At 44.0% G+C, this 20542-nt stretch overlaps 1 protein-coding gene across 3 annotated transcripts; it reads left to right on the forward strand.

Moving 5' to 3' along the window:
- Positions 1-1722: 1722 nt before the first annotated feature.
- Positions 1723-20342, forward strand: agbl2 (AGBL carboxypeptidase 2). 3 transcript variants are annotated; one of them, XM_041890723.2, is made up of 22 exons: positions 1738-1826; positions 2014-2060; positions 3282-3348; positions 3691-3840; positions 9603-9788; positions 9976-10083; positions 10206-10356; positions 10499-11165; positions 11323-11465; positions 11615-11774; positions 11928-12054; positions 12139-12239; positions 12335-12453; positions 12530-12596; positions 12685-12798; positions 13055-13144; positions 13623-13689; positions 14058-14273; positions 18812-18854; positions 19018-19356; positions 19577-19714; positions 19921-20342. In XM_041890723.2, exons 2-22 carry the CDS (start codon positions 2025-2027, stop codon positions 20186-20188), a joined length of 3357 nt encoding a protein of 1118 aa, XP_041746657.1. In that variant the 5' UTR covers positions 1738-1826; positions 2014-2024; the 3' UTR covers positions 20189-20342. The 3 variants fall into 3 exon arrangements, with proteins under 3 accessions (XP_041746659.1, XP_041746657.1, XP_041746658.1); XM_041890724.2 differs by having other exon boundaries at positions 12688-12798; XM_041890725.2 differs by lacking the exon at positions 3282-3348 and having other exon boundaries at positions 1723-1826.
- Positions 20343-20542: the final 200 nt, after the last annotated feature.

Raw genomic sequence — 20542 nt, forward strand, 5'->3', positions numbered from 1 at the left:
TAGATGTTGGAACATTGCTGTGGGGACTTGCTTCCATTCAGCCAGAACAGCATTGGTGAGGTTGGGCATTAATTTTGGGCGATTAGGCTTGGCTCGCAGTTGGCGTTCCAATTCATCCCAAAGGTGTTAGATGGGGTTGAGGTCAGGGCTCTGTGCAGGCCAGTCAAGTTCATCCACACCGATCTCGACAAACCATTTCGTTGTTGCTCCTAGACGTTTCCACTTCAAGTGTGCAAAGCTGTCATCAAGGCAAAGGGTGGCTATTTGAAGAATCTCAAATAAAATACATTTTGATTTGTTTAACACTTTTTTGGTTACTACAGTATGAAAAACGTATGCACTCACTAAGTCGCTCTGGATAAGAGCGTCTGCTAAATGACTAAAATGTAATGTAAATGTACATGATTCCATGTGTTATTTCATCGTTTTGATGACTTCACTATTATTCTACAATGTAAAAAATAGTAAAAATAAAGAAAACCCCTTGAATGAGTAGGTGTGTCCAAACTTTTGACTGGTAGTGTATGGTTTCTCCCCTGTATGAGGCCTCATGTGCACTCTTAGCCACCTACCCTTATTGACACAGGAGCTTTGTCTTTTTACTGTCCATGTTATATTTGATTTGCCTGGCTTAAAACCTGACGGAGGGACTTCACTTTCCATCCCATTGACACTCACTGTTTTCACTCTGAACTGCAGAACAGTCTGGATTACTGCAGCGAGATCCTCCTGATGAGCATGGAGAGTGAGCTGTTGGAGGTCTGGATGAAAGGACAATGTAAACGTTGTCATGAGTCGCCTAGGGTAGACTGCAATCACCATACACAGTGACAGTAGGTGAGCTTACACAGCACTAATATTGAAAGCGCAATGCTGATATGAGTCGTCCAATAAATACTGTACATGTTGTTACATACAATGTAGAGTTGTCGAACTATTCAAACTAACGAACCTGCTCTGTGTAGCTTGATCTCAGGTTTAATAACAGTGATTTCAAGCAGCCTTTGCAGTCGTTTTCCTCATTTGAACAAGAAACGTCTTCCTGGTACTCAGTTAGCGTTTTTTTCAACTGCCCCGAATATCTCCTCAACAGCAACTGTTAAACGCTGGTCGAAAAAAAACCTTAACAACTGTATTTTGGACATTTTTAGATCATGCAAGGTGTAGCTAGCAAGCTACCTTAGTGTGCTCTACCCGTGCCGGTGCTGTAATCAAAAGGTGCACTGAGCGTTCTCTTGATATTGCCGTAGCTAGGTATTTTCGCCACCTGCTGGCCTGGAGTACTAGAGCGCGGCAAGATCGGATATTCGACACCACTGAGGTATAAAAGAACACACCGGGAGATACACACACCACTGGTATATGAATTATACGCAGCATTTTGCTTACTTGATTCTCTTGAACACGACCAAAGCAACGCTTCGAACAATAGAACTAGGGTGAGTTCAGTTCGATTCAACGTGTGCTACGTTGCGTGACGGTTTGAGGTGCGTTTGCTCCCGTTTGGTGGGTGTGACCATTTGAAATCACAAAACTCGTGCAGCAGACAGCCCACCATACAATCTCTCTCTGGCCCCCATCATCACAATGGCATTCAACTGGTCGTTCAGTACAGTATCGTTTCCGTTTAATTAAACATTGAATACCGTTCTGTCGTACTGAACGCACCCCTGATTCCATGGCAACGGTGCACAGAACATCAGTTGCTAAGCAACAGTGTAGTTAAAGTTCTTCTTTGCTCGCTGCTACTGATGTTAAGTGACCTAGCTAACTATGAAGTTCACCCACACTTTTCTTGCAAGTCAAGACGTGTTTTTAATTCAAAGGTACGTTTGGCGTTTTGTCTAACGTTATTTGCTGTTAGGAATGTTCAATAATATGTGATAACTGAGAAGCTGTAACCAGTTACCACTCATTGTTGCTGGCCTAAAGTTGTGCTGCTAGCTAAGTAACGTTAGCTAATTTAGCAAGCAACACGTGAATACAAACTTTTGTGGGAATTCTCTTTTGCAGTTCCACCCAGGATGTGCCCAGCATTGAAGACAGACACCGAGATACTGGTCAGTACTGTAACTAGTTAGTTAGATGAGAAAAATGTTAACATGTTGAGTGGACCACTAACAAAAACATGACTAGAGCAAAAGCATCCCATAAAACATTTTCACATGTACATATGATTTATTTGATTGCTTGGTTAGCTAGCTAGTTCATCAATGATCTCTAGGAATTATTTATGTGAGAGCAGCATACATGAGGTGTTCTACAATATTTGCAGCCATAGGCAACATTATTTTATTACAAACTATTCTATGCCAACAAGACACAAACTTGATTGTTGTTATGATAGGGTAAGATTGTAATTGTAGCGTTACTAGTCAGGACCCGGTTTCCCGATAGCGATGGAATTTCGTGTTTTAAGGATGCATCTTTTCTACAAAGGCCGAAGATGTAACATGCGTTTCCCAAAACACCACGCAGAGAGGTTTTCTAAGTGCGTCGTTGGAGCATGATGTGTCGATCCGATTAGGATCGAAAGAAAAGGAGCGCTGCTCTCGGATCAGCTTTCTCCATTCAAATCTTTCCTTAACATTTTAATTATTTCACAAAACTGACAACGGATCAGCTCCTAGAGAGATTTTACTACATACGGCTGTAAATATTGAGGCGGTTTATTCTAATGCTTACACCCCAAAAATGCACTGAATCACCGATTTGGCACATCATTGCACAAGTTAGGCTACACATCATATATTGAGACAAATGTCAGACCGTAGCCTACAAGTACAAAATATAACTAAATTGATTGAATATGAAATGTACTTCAATATGATTCAAATAAACTTATAGCCAACTGTTTATTTTAATGGAGTCATCTCGGTTTTCATTTACGTTGCTTGTTTTGATCAATTGCAAAGACACTGGCAACTTTTTTTTTTTTGTCAACTTTGTTCTGAAGTTATCGGCGGTCATAGATATTCTATGTATAAAGCATCTAATGGCGCATTTAGCTGTTCTACGAGTGGTCTGAGGCAGGCGTTAGATTACTAGCGGTTTCAAGTGCAACGTTAATAACGATGGTTTTGGGAAACGGCTCAGAGATTTAACGATGCTCCAACAAAGGTTCTAACGATTAACTTAGCCTTAAGATACTTTTGGGAAACCGGCCCCAGATGTTTTACGGTTACTCACATATTTACAGTATTTTTACAAAATGATCACAGTAATTGCAGTAGTCTATCACCTAGCCTGCTAAATGGACGCTTTATCTGATTTATTCTAAGAGGACATCAGAGGATGCCTATGAGAGACTCATCCTGCACCACCTAAAGCACTATGGACTCTTTACAAGTAGGTTGGCACTTGGCAACCTGACACAATTACTGGAAACTCAAGAGGCTTGCCTTGCATCATTTGTTTACATAAATGTTACTTGGTGAGACCTGACCTATATCATTCCACTCTCTGGCAAATTACAATGCAATTTAATCCTGCAAATCAATCCATCCAAGGGCATCAATCTTACCCCAACAAACAAAATGTGATTGTGACCTTTTATACAGTAGTTTAGCATAGTACATGAGATTGTGCTACTGCTACTCTTGCCATATTAGCCAGTTATGTTTTAACATAACATGTTTACATACACATATAACATGTTTATGCATTCAACTGTCAATTCTCTTCCCTCAGGCAGAGAGAATTCTTTCCAAGGCAACCTCTTAAGACAAAGATGGAGGGATTTCCACCACCCCGGCTCCCTCCACCCAGGCACCCACTCCCCTGACAGCAATAACTCCAACATGGAGGATGAGGATGAGGAGCAGGAGCCTGGCAGGCCATGTAAGATGACAGCCACAATATGGACATGCTAAGAGGACAAATGGGTCAAAATAGCGAATAAAGCTATTTTACACTTGAATTATAGTTATTTACTCTTCATCTGGATAGTAGGGGTAAGGGTTTTTGTTAGCGGTGTATAGTTGCTTAATGGTTAAAATTAGATTTTTGGTTAAAGTGTTAAGCATGGCCCACGAGTTTGTGGCATGGGCAGATAGTGACGACTGATGAACAAGAGGGCTGGTATGCCTTGTTGTATTTCACAATAGAGCGTGATTTCCAGGCTTCTCCAATGCTGGGTCATGTTACTCTTGGATGTGATGCAGCAAGGTAATCCAGTTGATTAAAGCGATCCAGTTCACCTTTTTGAATGCTCCATGTAATACCTTGATTAAAGGATACAGAAGGTGGTGTCAGTTTAGTCATCTTTTAAAGCCCTGTCATCCCAAAAGAATGCCTCTGCTAGTTACGGTAAAGCCTCTTATTATTAGTGTCTGCTACCATCAACCGGCTTTGTCTTTCTCAACAGGATAGATCAAATATATACACACACACATATATATATACAGTGGAGAGAACAAGTATTTGATACACTGCCGATTTTGCAGGTTTTCCTACTTACAAAGCATGTAGAGGTCTGTAATTTTTATCATAGGTACACTTCAACTGTGAGAGACGGAATCTAAAACAAAAATCCAGAAAATCACATTGTATGATTTTTAAGTAATTAATTTGCATTTTATTGCATGACATAAGTATTTGATACATCAGAAGAGCAGAACTAAATTTTTGGTACAGAAACCTTTGTTTGCAATTACAGAGATCATACGTTTCCTGTAGGTCTTGACCAGGTTTGCACACACTGCAGCAGGGATTTTGGCCCACTCCTCCATACAGACCTTCTCCAGATCCTTCAGGTTTCGGGGCTGACGCTGGGCAATATGGACTTTCAGCTCCCTCCAAAGATGTTCTATTGGGTTCAGGTCTGGAGACTGGGTAGGCCACTCCAGGACCTTGAGATGCTTCTTACGGAGCCACTCCTTAGTTGCCCTGGCTGTGTGTTTCGGGTCGTTGTCATGCTGGAAGACCCAGCCACGACCCATCTTCAATGCTCTTACTGAGGGAAGGAGGTTGTTGGCCAAGATCTCGCGATACATGGCCTCATCCATCCTCCCCTCAATACGGTGCAGTCGTCCTGTCCCCTTTGCAGAAAAGCATCCCCAAAGAATGATGTTTCCACCTCCATGCTTCACGGTTGGGATGACTGCTTCTTCCCTAAATAGTTCTTGCATAGTTTGGAGCTGTGCTTTGGGTCATTGTCCTGTTGTAGGAGGAAATTGGCTCCAATCAAGCACCGTCCAGAGGGTATGGTATGGCGTTGAAAAAAATGGAGTGATAGCCTTCCTTCTTCAATATCCCTTTTACTCTGTACAAATCTCCCACTTTACCACCACCAAAGCACCCCCAGACCATCACATTACCTCCACCATGCTTGACAGATGGCATCAAGCACTCCGCATCTTTTCATTTATTTTGCCCATCTTAATCTTTTATTTTTATTGGACAGTCTGAGATATGGCTTTTTCTTTGCAACTCTGCCTAGAAGGTCAGCATCCTGGAGTCGCCTCTTCACTGTTGACGTTGAGACTGGTGTTTTGCGGATACTATTTAATGAAGCTGCCAGTTGAGGACCTGTGAGGCATCTGTTTCTCAAACTAGACACTTTAATGTATTTGTCCTCTTGCTCAGTTGTGCACCGGGGCCTCCCACTCCTCTTTCTATTCTGGTTAGAGCCAGTTTGTGCTGTTCTGTGAAGGGAGTAGTACACAGCTTTGTACGAGATCTTCAGTTTCTTGGCAATTTCTCGCATGGAATAGCCTTCATTTCTCAGAACAAGAATAGACTGCCGAGTTTCAGAAGAAAGTTATTTGTTTCTGGCCATTTGTTTTGAGCCTGTAATCGAACCCACAATTGCTGATGCTCCAGATACTCAACTAGTCTCAAGAAGGCCAGTTTTATTGCTTCTTTAAATCAGCACAACAGTTTTCAGCTGTGCTAACATAATTGCAAAAGGGTTTTCTAATGATCAATTAGCCTTTTAAAATGATAAACTTGGATTAGCAAACACAACGTGCCATTGGAACACAGGACTGATGGCTGCTGATAATGGGCCTCTGTACACCTATGTAGATATTCCATTAAAAATCAGCTGTTTTCAGCTACAATAGCCATTTACAATATTAACAATGTCTACACTGTATTTCTGATCAATTTGATGTTATTTTAATGGGCAAAAAAAATGCTTTTCTTTCGAAAACAAGGACATTTCTACGTGACCCCAAACTTTTGAACATTAGTGTAGATACAGTTGAAGTCGGAAGTTTACATACTCGTTTTTCAACCACTCCAAAAAGTTCTTGTTAACAAACTATAGTTTTGGCAAGTCGGTTAGGACATCTACTTTGTGCATGACACAAGTAATTTTTCCAACAATTGTTTACAGACAGATTATTTCACTTATAATTCACTGTATCACAATTCCAGTGGGTCAGAAGTTTACATACACTAAGTTGACTGTGCCTTTATAAACTGCTGGGAAAATTCCAGAAAATGATGTCATGGCTTTAGAAGCTTCTGATAGGCTAATTGACATCATTTGAGTCAATTGGAGGTGTACCTGTGGATTTAGTTCAAGGCCTACCTTCAGACTCAGTGCCTCTTTGCTTGACATCATGGGAAAATCAAAAGAAATCAGCCAAGACCTCAGAAAAAAAATGGTAGGCCTCCACAAGTCTGGTTCATCCTTGGGAGCAATTTCCAAACGCCTGAAGGTACCACGTTAATCTGTACAAACAATAGTACGCAAGTCTAAACACCATGGGATCACGCAGCCGTCATACCGCTCAGGAAGGAGACGCATTCTGTCTCCTAGAGATGAACGTACTTTGGTGCGAAAAGTGCAAATCAATCCCAGAACAACAGCCTTGTGAAGATACTGGAGGAAACGGGTACAAAAGTATCTATATTCACAGTAAAACAAGTCCTATATCGACATAACCTGAAAGGCCGCTCAGCAAGGAAGAAGCCACTGCTCCAAAACCGCCATAAAAAAGCCAGACTACGGTTTGCAACTGCACATGAGGACAAAGATCATACTTTTTGGAGAAATGTCCTCTTGTCTGATAAAACAAAAATAGAACTGTTTGGCCATAATGACTATAGTTATGTTTGGAGGAAAAAGGGGGTTCTTGCAAGTCGAAGACCACCATCCCAACCGTGAAGCATAGGGGTGGCAGCATCATGCTGTGGGGGTGCTTTGCTGCAGGAGGGACTGGTGCACTTAACAAAATAGATGGCATCTTGAGGAAGGAAAATGATGTGGATATATTGAAGCAACATCTCAAGACATCAGTCAGGAAGTTAAAGCTTGGTCGCAAACGGTCTTCCAAATGGACAATGACCCCAAGCATACTTCCAAAGTTGTGGCAAAATGGCTTAAGGACAACAAAGTCAAGGTATTGTAGTGGCCATCACAAAGCTCTGACCTCAATCCTATAGAACATTTGTGGGCAGAACTGAAAAAGCGTGTGCGAGCAAGGAGGCCTACAAACCTGACTCAGTTACACCAGCTCTGTCAGGAGGAATGGGCCAAAATTCACCCAACTTATTGTGGGAAGCTTGTGGAAGGCTACCCGAAACGTTTGACCCAAGTTAAACAATTTAAAGGCAATGCTACCAAATACTAATTTAGTGTATGTAAACTTCTGACCCACTGGGAATGGGATGAAATAAATAAAAGCTGAAATAAATCAGTCTCTCTACTATTATTCTGACATTTCACATTCTTAAAATAAAGTGGTGATCCTAACTGACCTAAGACAGGGACTTTGTACTAGGATTAAATGTCAGGAATTGTGAAAAACAGAGTTTAAATGTATTTGGCTAAGGTGTATGTAAACTTCCGACTTCAACTGTATGTATATATTAACACTACCGTCAAAAGTTTTAGAACACCTACTCATTCAAGGGTTTTTCTTCATTTTTACTATTTTCTACATTGTAGAATAATATTGAAGACATCAAAACTATGAAATAACACATATGGAATCATGTAGTAACCAAAAAAGTGTTAAACAAATCAAAATGTATTTTATATTTAAGATTCTTCAAATAGCCACCCTTTGCCTTGATGGCAGCTTTGCACACTCTTGGCATTCTCTCAACCAGCTTCACCTGGAATGCTTTTCCAATAGTCTTGAAGGAGTTCCCACATATGCTGAGCACTTGTTGGCTGCTTTTCCTTCACTCCACGGTCCAACTCATCCCAAACCATCTCAATTTGGTTGAGGTCGGGGAATTGTGGAGGCCAGGTCATCTGATGCAGCATTCCATCACTCTCCTTCTTGGTAAAATAGCCCTTACACAGCCTGGAGGTGTGTTGGGTCATTGTCCTGTTGAAAAACAAATGATAGTCCCACTGAGCCCAAACCAGATGGGATGGCGTATTGCTGTAGAATGCTGTGGTAGCCATGCTGGTTAAGTGTGCCTTTAATTCTAAATAAATCACAGACAGTGTCACCAGCAAAGCACCCCCACACCATAACACCTCCTCCATGCTTTAAGGTGGGAAATACACATGCAGAGATCATCCGTTCACCCACACCACATCTCACAAAGACACGCGAAGGAACCAAAAATCTCAAATTTGGACTCCAGACCAAAGGACACATTTCCACCGGTCTAATGTCCATTGCTCGTGTTTCTTGGCCCAAGCAAGTCTCTTCTTATTATTGGTGTCCTTTAGTAGTGGTTTCTTTGCAGCAATTCGATCATGAAGACCTGATTCATGCAGTCTCCTCTGAACAGTTGATGTTGAGATGTGTCTGTTACTTGAACTCTGTGAAGCATTTCTATGGGCTGCAATTTCTGAGGCTGGTAACTCTAATGAACTTATCCTCTGCAGCAGATGTAACTCTGGGTCTTCCTTTCCTGTGGCGGTCCTCATGATAGCCAGATTCATCAAAGCGCTTGATGGTTTTGCGACTGCACTTGAAGAAACTTTCAAAGTTCTTGAAATTGTCCAGATTGACTGACCTTCATGTCTTAAAGTAATGATGGACTGTCGTTTCTCTTTGCTTATTTGAGCTGTTCTTACCATAATATGGACTTGGTCCAAATAGGGCTATCTTCTGTATACCACCCCTACTTTGTCATAACACAACTGATTGCCTCAAACGCATTAAGAAGGAAAGAAATACCACAAATTAACCTTTAACAAGGCACACCTGTCAATTGAAATGCATTCCAGGTGATTACCTCATGAAGCTGGTTGAGAGAATGGGAAGAGTGTGCAAAGCTGTCATCAAGGCAAAGGGTGGCTATTTGAAGAATCTCAAAAATAAAATATATTTTGATTTTTTTAACACTTTTTGGGGTACTACATGATTTCATATGTGTTTTTTCATAGTTTTGATGTCTCCACTATTATTCTACAATGTAGAAAATAGTCAAAATAAAGACAAACCCTGGAATGAGTAGGCGTGTCCAAACCTTTGACTGGTACTGTAAATATACACACGGTGGTAGTAGGTACCAGGAGCACTGGTTTGAGTGTGTCAATAACTGCAACACTTCTGGGTTGACTTACACTACTGTTGCATATATGTTTTTCCTGTACATAGAATTTCATGACAAAACTATACTTATCACCTTTTTCGTGATGTAGTAAACCTGTGATGCAGTGATGTTTTATATCTATCCCCCAGTCACCTTGCACCTGGGACAGGCCCTCAGGACCAGGCAGCTGGTGATAGATTTTGATGGGGAGCGTCCCATCCCCCGGCTTAGGGAGCCCCTGGACCTGTTTGCCATCCCCTCTCCCTCCACCCCCTTGCAGGGGGTCCGCTGGCCCATTGAGCGTGAGGTCATCAAGGAAGCCATACACCACATAGGTACATACCACTGAACTGTATATGCTGGAACAAACACTCAGTGTTGTTTTGACCTCTACAGTGTATAGAACAGTTCAGAGCCATATATTACAGAGTTCTGTTTCTCAATGGGCTCCACATTTTCAACAGTATAGTGTTCATCCAAATTGGAATGTTATTGTTACTGAAAGATATTGCTGTGTTCTAGAGTGGGAACCTCCAGACCCAGAGCCGTTCTACCAGCCCACGGGCCATGAGAGGGCCCCCATGCCTGTCGGGGAGGAAAAGGGGAACGTGGTTTACTGCATTGACCCAGGTAACCCTAACTCTATGTCAGTAAGGTATATAGTGCTGCCCTTTGTAGACTTTCATTTTCTAACAGTGTTACCTCTCTCACCTGTCCTTCTAGCTCCTGTTCTTATTCTGTCCCCTGTTTAGGCACAAAGACCTCCTACTTCACCTGCTCTCGCGTGGGAGGAAGCAGGGGACCCATCAAGAGCTCCACCTCCTGTGCCACGCATCAGGACCAGTCCACCCTGGCCTTTGAGTCACGCTTCGAGAGCGGCAACCTGCAGAAGGCAGTTCAAGTGTGAGTCTACGGAGCCTGTATAACTGTTTAACTATAACTATTTACACTTTACAAATTGTTGCTAAGTTGCAGGGAGGGTAACTGTGTGTAGGCAAGAATCTTTCCTTCTCACTCTCTTTCTATCCCCCTCCCCCTTACACAGCGGTGTCCATGACTATGAGCTCACCCTCCGCACTGACATGTACACCACCAAGCACACGCAGTGGTTCTACTTCCGGGTCAGAAACATGAAGGCAGGGGTCACCTATCGCTTCACCATAGTCAACTTGATGAAGGCTAGCAGTCTGTACTGCCTGGGCATGAGGCCTCTGCTCTACTCTGAAAGAGCCGCCTGGGAGAAGGGAGAGGGCTGGCGCCGAACTGGCTCCAACATCAGATACTACCACAACCAGCACCACCAGGCTGAGCAGGACAACAACACCACCACCAACACAAAGTCCCTCCACTCCCTTACCTGGACCTGCCAGTTCCCCTACAACTCAGACACCTGCTATTTGTCACACTGCTACCCCTACACCTACACCCACCTGCAGCGCTACCTCAGCCGCCTCACCTCCAACTCGGCCACCGGCGCCTACTGCAAGCTGCGGGTGCTGTGCCGCAGCCTGGCTGGCAACGCTGTTCACGTGCTGACAGTGACGTCACCGGGAGGGGGGTGGATGGATAGGAGTGCCAAGCGGGCGGTGGTGGTGACAGCCAGGGTGCACCCCGGGGAGACGAACAGCTCCTGGATAATGCAGGGCTTCCTTGACTTCCTGCTGGGAGAGTCAGACGACGCCAGGCTTCTGAGGGAGACCTTTGTGTTTAAGGTCACTGACGCCTTTTTATCTTTGTAAATATCCATGTATTTCAGTTATGTATTTGACTGCCATGTGGGATAAATTAAGTTTTCCCTTCAGAATTAGAAACACCCCATAAAGACACCCATGATGTTGATTGTTGTGTTTCTCCCTTGCGGACTTGCAGGTGGTGCCCATGCTGAACCCAGACGGTGTGGTTGTGGGGAACTACCGCTGCTCTCTGTCAGGCAGGGACCTGAACAGGAACTACAAGACCCTGCTGAGGGACTCCTTCCCCTGTGTCTGGCACACCAGGAACATGGTCAAGAGGTGAGAGGCGGGAAGGGGGAGGATACTCAAACAGATGTGACACAGTCATACCTTTCTAACCTATGGAGAGGTTTGTAAGTTCACTCTGCCTTTTCTGACCTTATTGCCATGGTTTTCCCTCTGTCCTTGTTGTTGTCATGGCACCCAAGACTGATGGCTGAGAGGGATGTGGTGCTGTATTGTGATTTCCACGGTCACAGTCGTAAGAACAACGTCTTCATGTACGGCTGTACCAACAGCGATGACGCCACACAACGGCTCCATGAGAGAGTCTTCCCTCTCATGATGAGCAAGAACGCCAATGACAAGGTTAGAATCCAATTGAAATAACGTTTTTTTTTTGTTTTTTTTTACTGGAGACCTGGCCAAGAAGGTATAAAACCACAGTACAATCATACATTTATGACTGTTATAAATCACAGCCAGGGAGTAAAGCACGTTTTTTGTGCCCTCTTCCTAAAGTTCTCGTTCAGGAGCTGTAAGTTCAGGGTTCAGAAGAGTAAAGAGGGAACAGGACGCATCGTCATGTGGAGGCTAGGCATCAGGAACAGCTACACCATGGAGTCCACCTTCGGAGGCTCCACTCTGGGTGAGCATGCACAGGGTGTAGCGTGTCTGTATATGTGTGTGCATGCTATAGAGCTTCATTTCACAGAGCCTTTCTGTGTTATAGGGAACAGGAAGGGGACCCATTTCACCACGACTGACCTGAAGTCTCTGGGGTACTACTTATGTGACACACTGCTGGACTACTGTGATCCTGACCCAACCAAGGTGAGTGGAGTCAACCTCTCACTACCACAGTGACCAAGGTTGCGTCTCAGCTTGTCATGTTGATGAGCCCTAATATGTGTGTGTGTGTGTGTTAGACCAGTCACTGCCTAGCTGAGTTGCGGGCGATGTTAAGGCAGGAGGTCAGAGAGAGACTGGGCCGGGAGGTCGACTCTGATGGATCTCTCAGCGTCTCCGTTTCTGACATCGAGTCCAGGTAAGGGAGGTTTTAGAGCATCACACACACACACACACACGCACACCTAAATGTCCTTTTTGTGTCTCCTCCATAGTACCAGTGGCTCAAACAGCACAGAGTCTGATGGCCTGCCTGTCCATCTACTGAACCGAACTGATGAGGTGCAATATGAACCTTAAACTTCATATGACCTCAGTTATGTTTGCGTACAATAGCTTTAACTTAGTCTAATGCCAACTTATTTTCTAGCAGAGCCAAGCGAAGAAGAAGCACCTGAGGAGTGGTAAGGAGAGGAACAGACTGAGACAGGAGAGAGTGAGGAACGTCAACCCAAAGGTCCTCCACAGGAACATCAAGAACATAGTGAGACACAGAACACACACAACACCTTAGTGCAGCTCATCCACCAGATACAATGAAACATACAGTGGTCCCTAATACATAAAAGGCTGGGAGAGACATACAGATGATCTAGCCAGCGAGAGTTCCCCATAATTGATAAAGAGTGATTGGGCGAGTTTGTTTTGCATTGTCTGTTGCCCCGGAAGGGTGGATATTTAACTTTAGGAACAAAACAAACTCGCCAAATTACATTCTTACTCCTGTCTGTTCTCTGCAGGACCCTGTGCTACCCACTGAGGACATAATGAAGGTGAGGATCCAGGAAAAAACGGTGGCCGTGGTCAGAGAAAAGAAGAAGAGAGAGAAGGTATGGATAAGAGAAAGAGAAGCTCACGCTCTTCCTCATTTGCTTAGACAGATTGTAGCTTGTGCATTACCCCAGTATCTCATTTCTGAAGTCATGAGCTTCTACTCCTGATGTACCGGTAGGTGCCATTTGTGGTGACAGTGAGCCGTCAGACAGGACGCTCCTGGATCCCCCATCCCACCACTCGCATCGGGGTCATAGGCCATGTGACCCTCTGGCCTATGAAGGGTGAATGGCTGCCATTCACCCTTCAAGCCCTACTGCATGTTGATAGTTTTGCATTGTCATTAAAGTACTATTACAGGTACAATTTTCTCAAGGTATTTCACAACAACCTGGGCCTAAACCCCCCCAAACCTCTTCTCAGTAGGTCGATGCACTCTGAGCATCCCCACCCCATCAAACTTGACAAAAGGCATGAACGAGCAATGACTACTGTTTTGTCCCAGTCTGATGCTCAGCATTAACTGTGTTCCAGAATGAATACCTGGAGGCTGTGAGGGCTGCATACCTGCATTCTCACCCTACTCAGCCACCTGTCACAGGTACATGGATAGACTCTTTTCATTAGGAATGGATTTAGTTTTCTGACCATGTGACTTCACCAGAAAAACCTTTTTTTTTCTTTCCCAGTTTGCATGCTGAATGTGCATTTATTGTCATGAATCTTTCCCTGGAGACAGCTCTGCAGAGTGGTCACTAGCTGGCACAGCCACAAAGTAATAAAATATGATCTTAACCCTAACCACACTGCTAACCCTAATGCCTAACACTAACATTAAATTAATTAATACATTTTTACTTTGCAACTGGCCCATATAGCGGAAATCGCTCGGTTCTGCCTCCAGGACAAGATTCATTATAATAAACGTCAACCTGCGCTGAATGTGGCCATGATGTTTCCCTTCCTCAGAGGAGCGGCGGCAGTATTGGAGTCCCCAGCTGCAGTTTGGCACCTCCCAGGCCCCGCGGCCAGGCCCTCAGCGTCGCCCCTTATCTGTTACAGCCATACAGCAACGCAGCTTCTCCTTGCCTGTGCCCACTGCGAAGATCAGGGTTCACACCACCCCCATTCATCAGCAGCCCATGCCCTTCAGCCCCGATCACAGAAGCCACGCTGGGATGAGAGGTGGGTTGGAGTGCAGAAATAGAGTGTGTACAATGGGTGGTACAATATGATGACGCCGGAGGGGATGGCTGCCGTTTTACAGACTCCTAACCAACTGTGCTATTTTGTTTTGACCCGTTTGCAACCAAGCTTTAACTTCCTGACTGATGTCTTGAGATGTTGCTTCAATATATCCACATCATTTTCCTTCCTCATGATGCCATCTATTTTGTGAAGTGCACCAGTCCCTCCTGCAGCAAAGCACCCCCACAGCATGATGCTGCCACCCCCGTCCTTCACGGTTGGGATGGTGTTCTTCGACTTGCAAGCCTACCCCTTTTTCCTACAAACATAACAATGGTCATTATGGCCAAACAGTTCTATTTTTGTTTCATCAGACCAGAGGACATTTCTCCAAAAAGTATGATCTTTGTCCTCATGTGCAGTTGCAAACCGTAGTCTGGCTTTTTTATGGCGGTTTTGGAGCAGTGGCTTCTTCCTTGCTGAGCGGCCTTTCAGGTTATGTCGATATAGGACTCGTTTTACTGTGGATATAGATACTTTTGTACCTGTTTCCTCCAGCATCTTCACAAGGTCCTTTGCTGTTGTTCTGGGATAGATTTGCACTTTTCGCACCAAAGTATGTTCTTCTCTAGGAGACAGAACGTGTCTCCTTCCTGAGCGGTATGACGGCTGCGTGGTCCCATGGTGTTTAAACTTGCATACTATTGTTTGTACAGATGAACGTGGTTCCTTCAGGCGTTTGGAAATTGCTCCCAAGGATGAACCAGACTTGTGGAGGTCTACAATTTTTCTTCTGAGGTCTTGGCTGATTTCTTTTGATTTTCCTATGATGTCAAGCAAAGAGGCACTGAGTTTGAAGGTAGGCCTTGAAATACATCCACAGGTACACCTCCAATTGACTCAAATGATGTCAATTAGCCTATCAGAAGCTTCTAAAGCCATGACATCATTTTCTGGAATTTTCCAAGCTGTTTAAAGGCACAGTCAACAGTGTATGTAAACTTTTAACCCACTGGAATTGTGATACAGTGAATTATAAGTGAAATAATCTGTCTGTAAACAATTGTTGGAAAAATGTATTGTGTCATGCACAAAGTAGATGTCCTAACCGACTTGCCAAAACTATAATTTGTTAACAAGAAATATGTGGAGTGGTTGAAAAACTAGTTCTAATGACTCCAACCTACAGTGAGGGAAAAAGGTATTTGATCCCCTGCTGATTTTGTAAGTTTGCCCAATGACAAAGACATGATCAGTCTATAATTGTAATGGTAGGTTTATTTGAACAGTGAGAGACAGAATAACAACAAAAAAATCCAGAAAAACGTATGTCAAAAATGTTATAAATTGATTTGCATTTTAATGAGGGAAAAGTGTATTTGACCCCTCTGCAAAACATGACTTAGTACTTGGTGGCAAAACCCTTGTTGGCAATCACAGAGGTCAGACGTTTCTTGTAGTTGGCCACCAGGTTTGCACACATCTCAGGAGGGATTTTGTTCCACTCCTCTTTGCAGATCTTCTCCAAGTCATTAAGATTTCGAGGCTGACGTTTGGCAACTCGAACCTTCAGCTCCCTCCACAGATTTTCTATGGGATTAAGGTCTGGAGACTGGCTAGGCTACTTCAGGACCTTAATGTGCTTCTTCTTGAGCCACTCCTTTGTTGCCTTGGCCATGTGTTTTGGGTCATTGTCATGCTGGAATACCCATCCATGACCCATTTTCAATGCCCTGGCTGAGGGAAGGAGGTTCTCACCCAAGATTTGACGGTATATGGCCCCGTCCATCGTCCCTTTGATGCGGTGAAGTTGTCCTGTCCCCTTAGCAGAAAAACACCCCCAAAGCATAATGTTTCCACCTCCATGTTTGACGGTGGGGATGGTGTTCTTGGGGTCATAGGTAGCCTTCCTCCTCCTCCAAACACGGCAAGTTGAGTTGATGCCAAAGAGCTCGATTTTGGTCTCATCTGACCACAACACTTTCACCCAGTTCTCCTCTGAATCATTCAGATGTTCTTTGGTAAACTTCAGATGGCCCTGTATATGTGCTTTCTTGAGCAGGGGGACCTTGCGGGCGCTGCAGGATTTCAGTCCTTCATGGTGTAGTGTGTTACCAATTGTTTTCTTAGTGACTATGGTCCCAGCTGCCTTGAGATCATTGACAAGATCCTCCCGTGTAGTTCTGGGCTGATTCCTCACCGTTCTCATGATCATTGCAACTCCACGAGGTGAGATCTTGCATGGAGCCCCAGGCCGAGGGAGATTGACAGTTCTTTTGTGTTTCTTCCATTTGCGAATAATCGCACCAACTGTTGTCACCTTCTCACCAAGCTGCTTGGCGATGGTCTTGTAGCCCATTCCAGCCTTGTGTAGGTCTACAATCTTGTCTCTGACATCCTTGGAGAGCTCTTTGGTCTTGGCCATGGTGGAGAGTTTGGAATCTGATTGATTGATTGCTTCTGTGGACAGGTGTCTTTTATACAGGTAACATAGGCGTACAGAGGCCCATTATCAGCAACCATCAGTCCTGTGTTCCAATGGCACGTTGTTTTTGCTAATCCAAGTTTATCATTTTAAAAGGCAAATTGATCATTAGAAAACCCTTTTGCAATTATGTTAGCACAGCTGAAAACTGTTGTGCTGATTAAAGAAGCAATAAAACTGGCCTTCTTGAGACTAGTTGAGTATCTGGAGCATCAGCAATTGTGGGTTCGATTACAGGCTCAAAATGGCCAGAAACAAATAACTTTCTTCTGAAACTCGTCAGTCTATTCATGGTCTGATAAATGAAGGCTATTCCATGCCATTTTGAGCCTGTAATCGAACCCACAATTGCTGATGCTCCATATAATCAACTAGTCTAAAAAAGGCCAGTTTTATTGCTTCTTTAATCAGCACAACAGTTTTCAGCTGTGCTAACATAATTGCAAAAGGGTTTTCTAATGATCAATTAGCCTTTTAAAATGATAAACTTGGATTAGCAAACACAATGTGCCATTGGAACACAGGACTGATGGTTGCTGATAATGGGCCTCTGTACGCCTATGTAGATATTCCATTAGAAATCAGCCGTTTTCAGCTACAATAGCCATTTACAATATTAACAATATCTACACTGTATTTCTGATCAATTTGATGTTATTTTAATGGACAACAAAATTGCTTTTCTTTCAAAAACAAGGACATTTCTAAGTGACCCCAAACTTTTGAACGGTAGTGTATGTGGGAACTCCTTCAAGACTGTTGGAAAAGCATTCCGGGTGAAGCTGGTTGAGAGAATTCCAAGAGTGTGCAACCCTGTCATCAAGGCAAAGGGTGGCTATTTGAAGAATCTCAAATATATTTGTTTAACACTTTTTTGGTTACTACATGATTCCATTTTTGTTATTTCATAGTTTTGATGTCTTCACTATTATTCTACAATGTAAAATTAAGAAAATCCCTTGAATGAGTAGGTGTGTCCAAACTTTTGACTGGTACTGTATGTGAGAATGCTGTTCATTGACTACAGCTCAGCGTTCAACACCATAGTGCCCACAAAGCTCATCACTAAGCTAAAGACCCTTAGTCCCCTCCTGTACTCCCTGTTCACCCATGACTGCATGGCCAAGCACGACTCCAACACCATCATTAAGTTTGTTGACGACACAACTGTGGTAGGCCTGATCACAGACAACGATGAGACAGCCTATAGGGAGGAGGTCAGAGACCTGGCAGTGTGGTGCCAGGACAACAACCTCTCCCTCAACGTGAGCAAGACAAAGGAGTTGATCATGGACTATAGGAAAAGGAGAGCCGAACAGGCCCCCATTAACATCGACGGGGCTGTAGTGGAGTGGGGTCGAGAGTTTCAAGTTCCTTCGTGTCCACATCACCAACAAACTATCATGGTCCAAACACACCAAGACAGTTGTGAAGAGGGCACGACAACACCTTTTTCCCCTCAGGAGACTGAAAAGATTTGGCATGGGTCCCCAGATCCTCAAATAGTTATACAGCTGCACCATTGAGATCATCCTGACCGGTTGCATCACCGCCTGATATGGCAACTGCTCGCCCCCTATCTATGCATAGTCCCTTTACAAATTACCTCGACTAACCTGTACCCCCGCACATTGACTCGTTACCGGTACCCCCTGTATATGGCCTCGTTATTTTCGTGTTAGTTTTTGATTTTATTTGTTTTACTTTAGTTTATTTAGTAAATATTTTCTTAACTCTTATTTCTTGAACTGCATTGTTGGTTAAGGGCTTGTAAGTAAGCATTTCACGGTAAGGTCTACACCTGTCTACACCTGTGACGTGACAAATACAATTTGATTTTAGAGAACACACACCCAATATGAAGTTAGGTGTTCACTAACAGAAAAGTAGTATGAACTAGAATTAAAGTAGTAGGACAAAGAACTGCAATCAGGAGTGAAGTCAGTGGCATTCTTTTCCACCCCACACTTTAACAGATCAAACATTCCAAATATTGCTATTGCAGAGATGTTCGATCATTATTAATGCACTTATCACTCTTGTCTTTCAGAGAGGATGCCTGCTTTATACACCTCAGCAACCCATAGCCATAGGTAACTACAGCAAAACATAGCGGTAAAATATGCTCTTTATTGAAAGTTGACTGCATTTATGACAAAACATACAGGACTGGGACCGTACATCCTCTGCATAAAGATGTCAATGTTAGATTGATAGTCCGTCACACAAATGTGTTTTGTGTGGGAAATGTGTCAGGTCTCCCCCAGGCCTGGAGCCCTGCCGCTCCTCCAACTTCTACCCAGCCAAGTCCCACCACCAGTGGCCACGCCCAGAGAAACAAGGCAACGCAGCCCGGGTCTCCATAGGCTACTACATGCCAGAGGCTCCAACCTCTAACACAGACGCCCTGGAGCCCCTACGGAGGAGCCCAGAAAGAGACTGCACAGCAGGTGTATCAGTATCAAATGCTGTGCCTGTGGGTGAGCAGGACCAGAGGGGACCTCAAGCAGCCTTTGAGAAGCCACTGAGTAAGCCTGGGACAGACGGTAACTCCTTCCTGCCAGACCTGAGGCACATAGACTTCAGAGGGAAAAGGTTACTGTCCTCTCCACGACAGGCATTTTGACTTTCTAGTGCGTCTAGTTATAGTGCTGTACATAGTATACTGTATATTGGTATACACAATATAATACAGTGCATATACAACAGATGTTTATTTATGTTTCTTTCATTCTACATGTGACAATAACTCTCTCTCTCTCTCTGAGGTCCTGCTCCAGTTATAACCCCTCTTCCCTCCCTCTTTCCTCTGTAGCCATGGCCGTCTATGGGGGGACCAGGCAGGGGCTGGAGTACAGAGGCAGGGCCCCTCAAAGAGAGAGCCGCTGAGGGGGGAAGGTAGGCGTGTGTGTGGAGGAGATGCAGCAGCAGGAAGTGTGAACAGCAACCACAGGTACTGAGAGGGTATGCCACCCCTTGGGTTATACCAGTTTTACATTGTTCTTTATCTTACCAGCTAGTACGTCTAAAAACTACATTCAAGTTCAAGTGTCACATGCACAAGTACAGTGAAATGCTGAACTTGCATGCTCTCAGTGGAATGCTGAACTTGCATTCAGAGCTCATTTTGGAATCTCTGAATGGTACTATTCTTCTCAGGTTGGCCCAACAGACATTGCAAGAGGAGGATAAACAGGAAATGGGCGTTTTACCCCAGATGTCCTCGACCACCCACACCAAGATAGATCATCCGCCCCCACAGCTAGACAGTCAACGCAGGCTCCAGAAACTCAGCCGGGCCAAGACCTCCAGGTTCCATTCCAGTGGGAGAGGGGCGGAGGCAGGGACAGGGATGGATCTGGAGGAGAGGATGGTCGCCAGACCGTCAGGGTCTGCCCCTCCTCGCAGTACAGCACATTTGAGCTGAGAACCAGGCAGGGACACACATTGGCAAATGTACCAGACAGACTGCTGATATGAACCCCTGGAGATGGACGGAGACTAGAGGGAGTTTCTGCTCTATTTTGACCATAAGCACATTGCCTTTCAGGTAGATATTGAAAATTACAGTGGGGAAAAAAAGTATTTAGTCAGCCACCAATCGTGCATGTTCTCCCACTTAAAAAGATGAGAGAGGCCTGTAATTTTCATCATAGGTACACGTCAACTATGACAGACAAAATGAGGAAAAAAAATCCAGAAAATCACATTGTAGGATTTTTTTTGAATTTATTTGCAAATTATGGTGGAAAATAAGTATTTGGTCAATAACAAAAGTTTC

Source organism: Coregonus clupeaformis, chromosome 11 (genome assembly GCF_020615455.1).
Source record: "Coregonus clupeaformis isolate EN_2021a chromosome 11, ASM2061545v1, whole genome shotgun sequence".
NCBI classification, from domain to species: Eukaryota; Metazoa; Chordata; class Actinopteri; order Salmoniformes; family Salmonidae; genus Coregonus; species Coregonus clupeaformis.

Coding starts and splice junctions, on each gene's coding strand:
- agbl2 (XM_041890723.2), top strand. CDS start 2,025: ATGTGCCCAGCATTGAAGACAGACACCGAGATACTG. Junction 10,357..10,498: donor CTGCAGAAGGCAGTTCAAGT/GTGAGTCTACGG, acceptor CCCCTTACACAG/CGGTGTCCATGACTATGAGC. Junction 13,145..13,622: donor AAAAGAAGAAGAGAGAGAAG/GTATGGATAAGA, acceptor ACTGTGTTCCAG/AATGAATACCTGGAGGCTGT.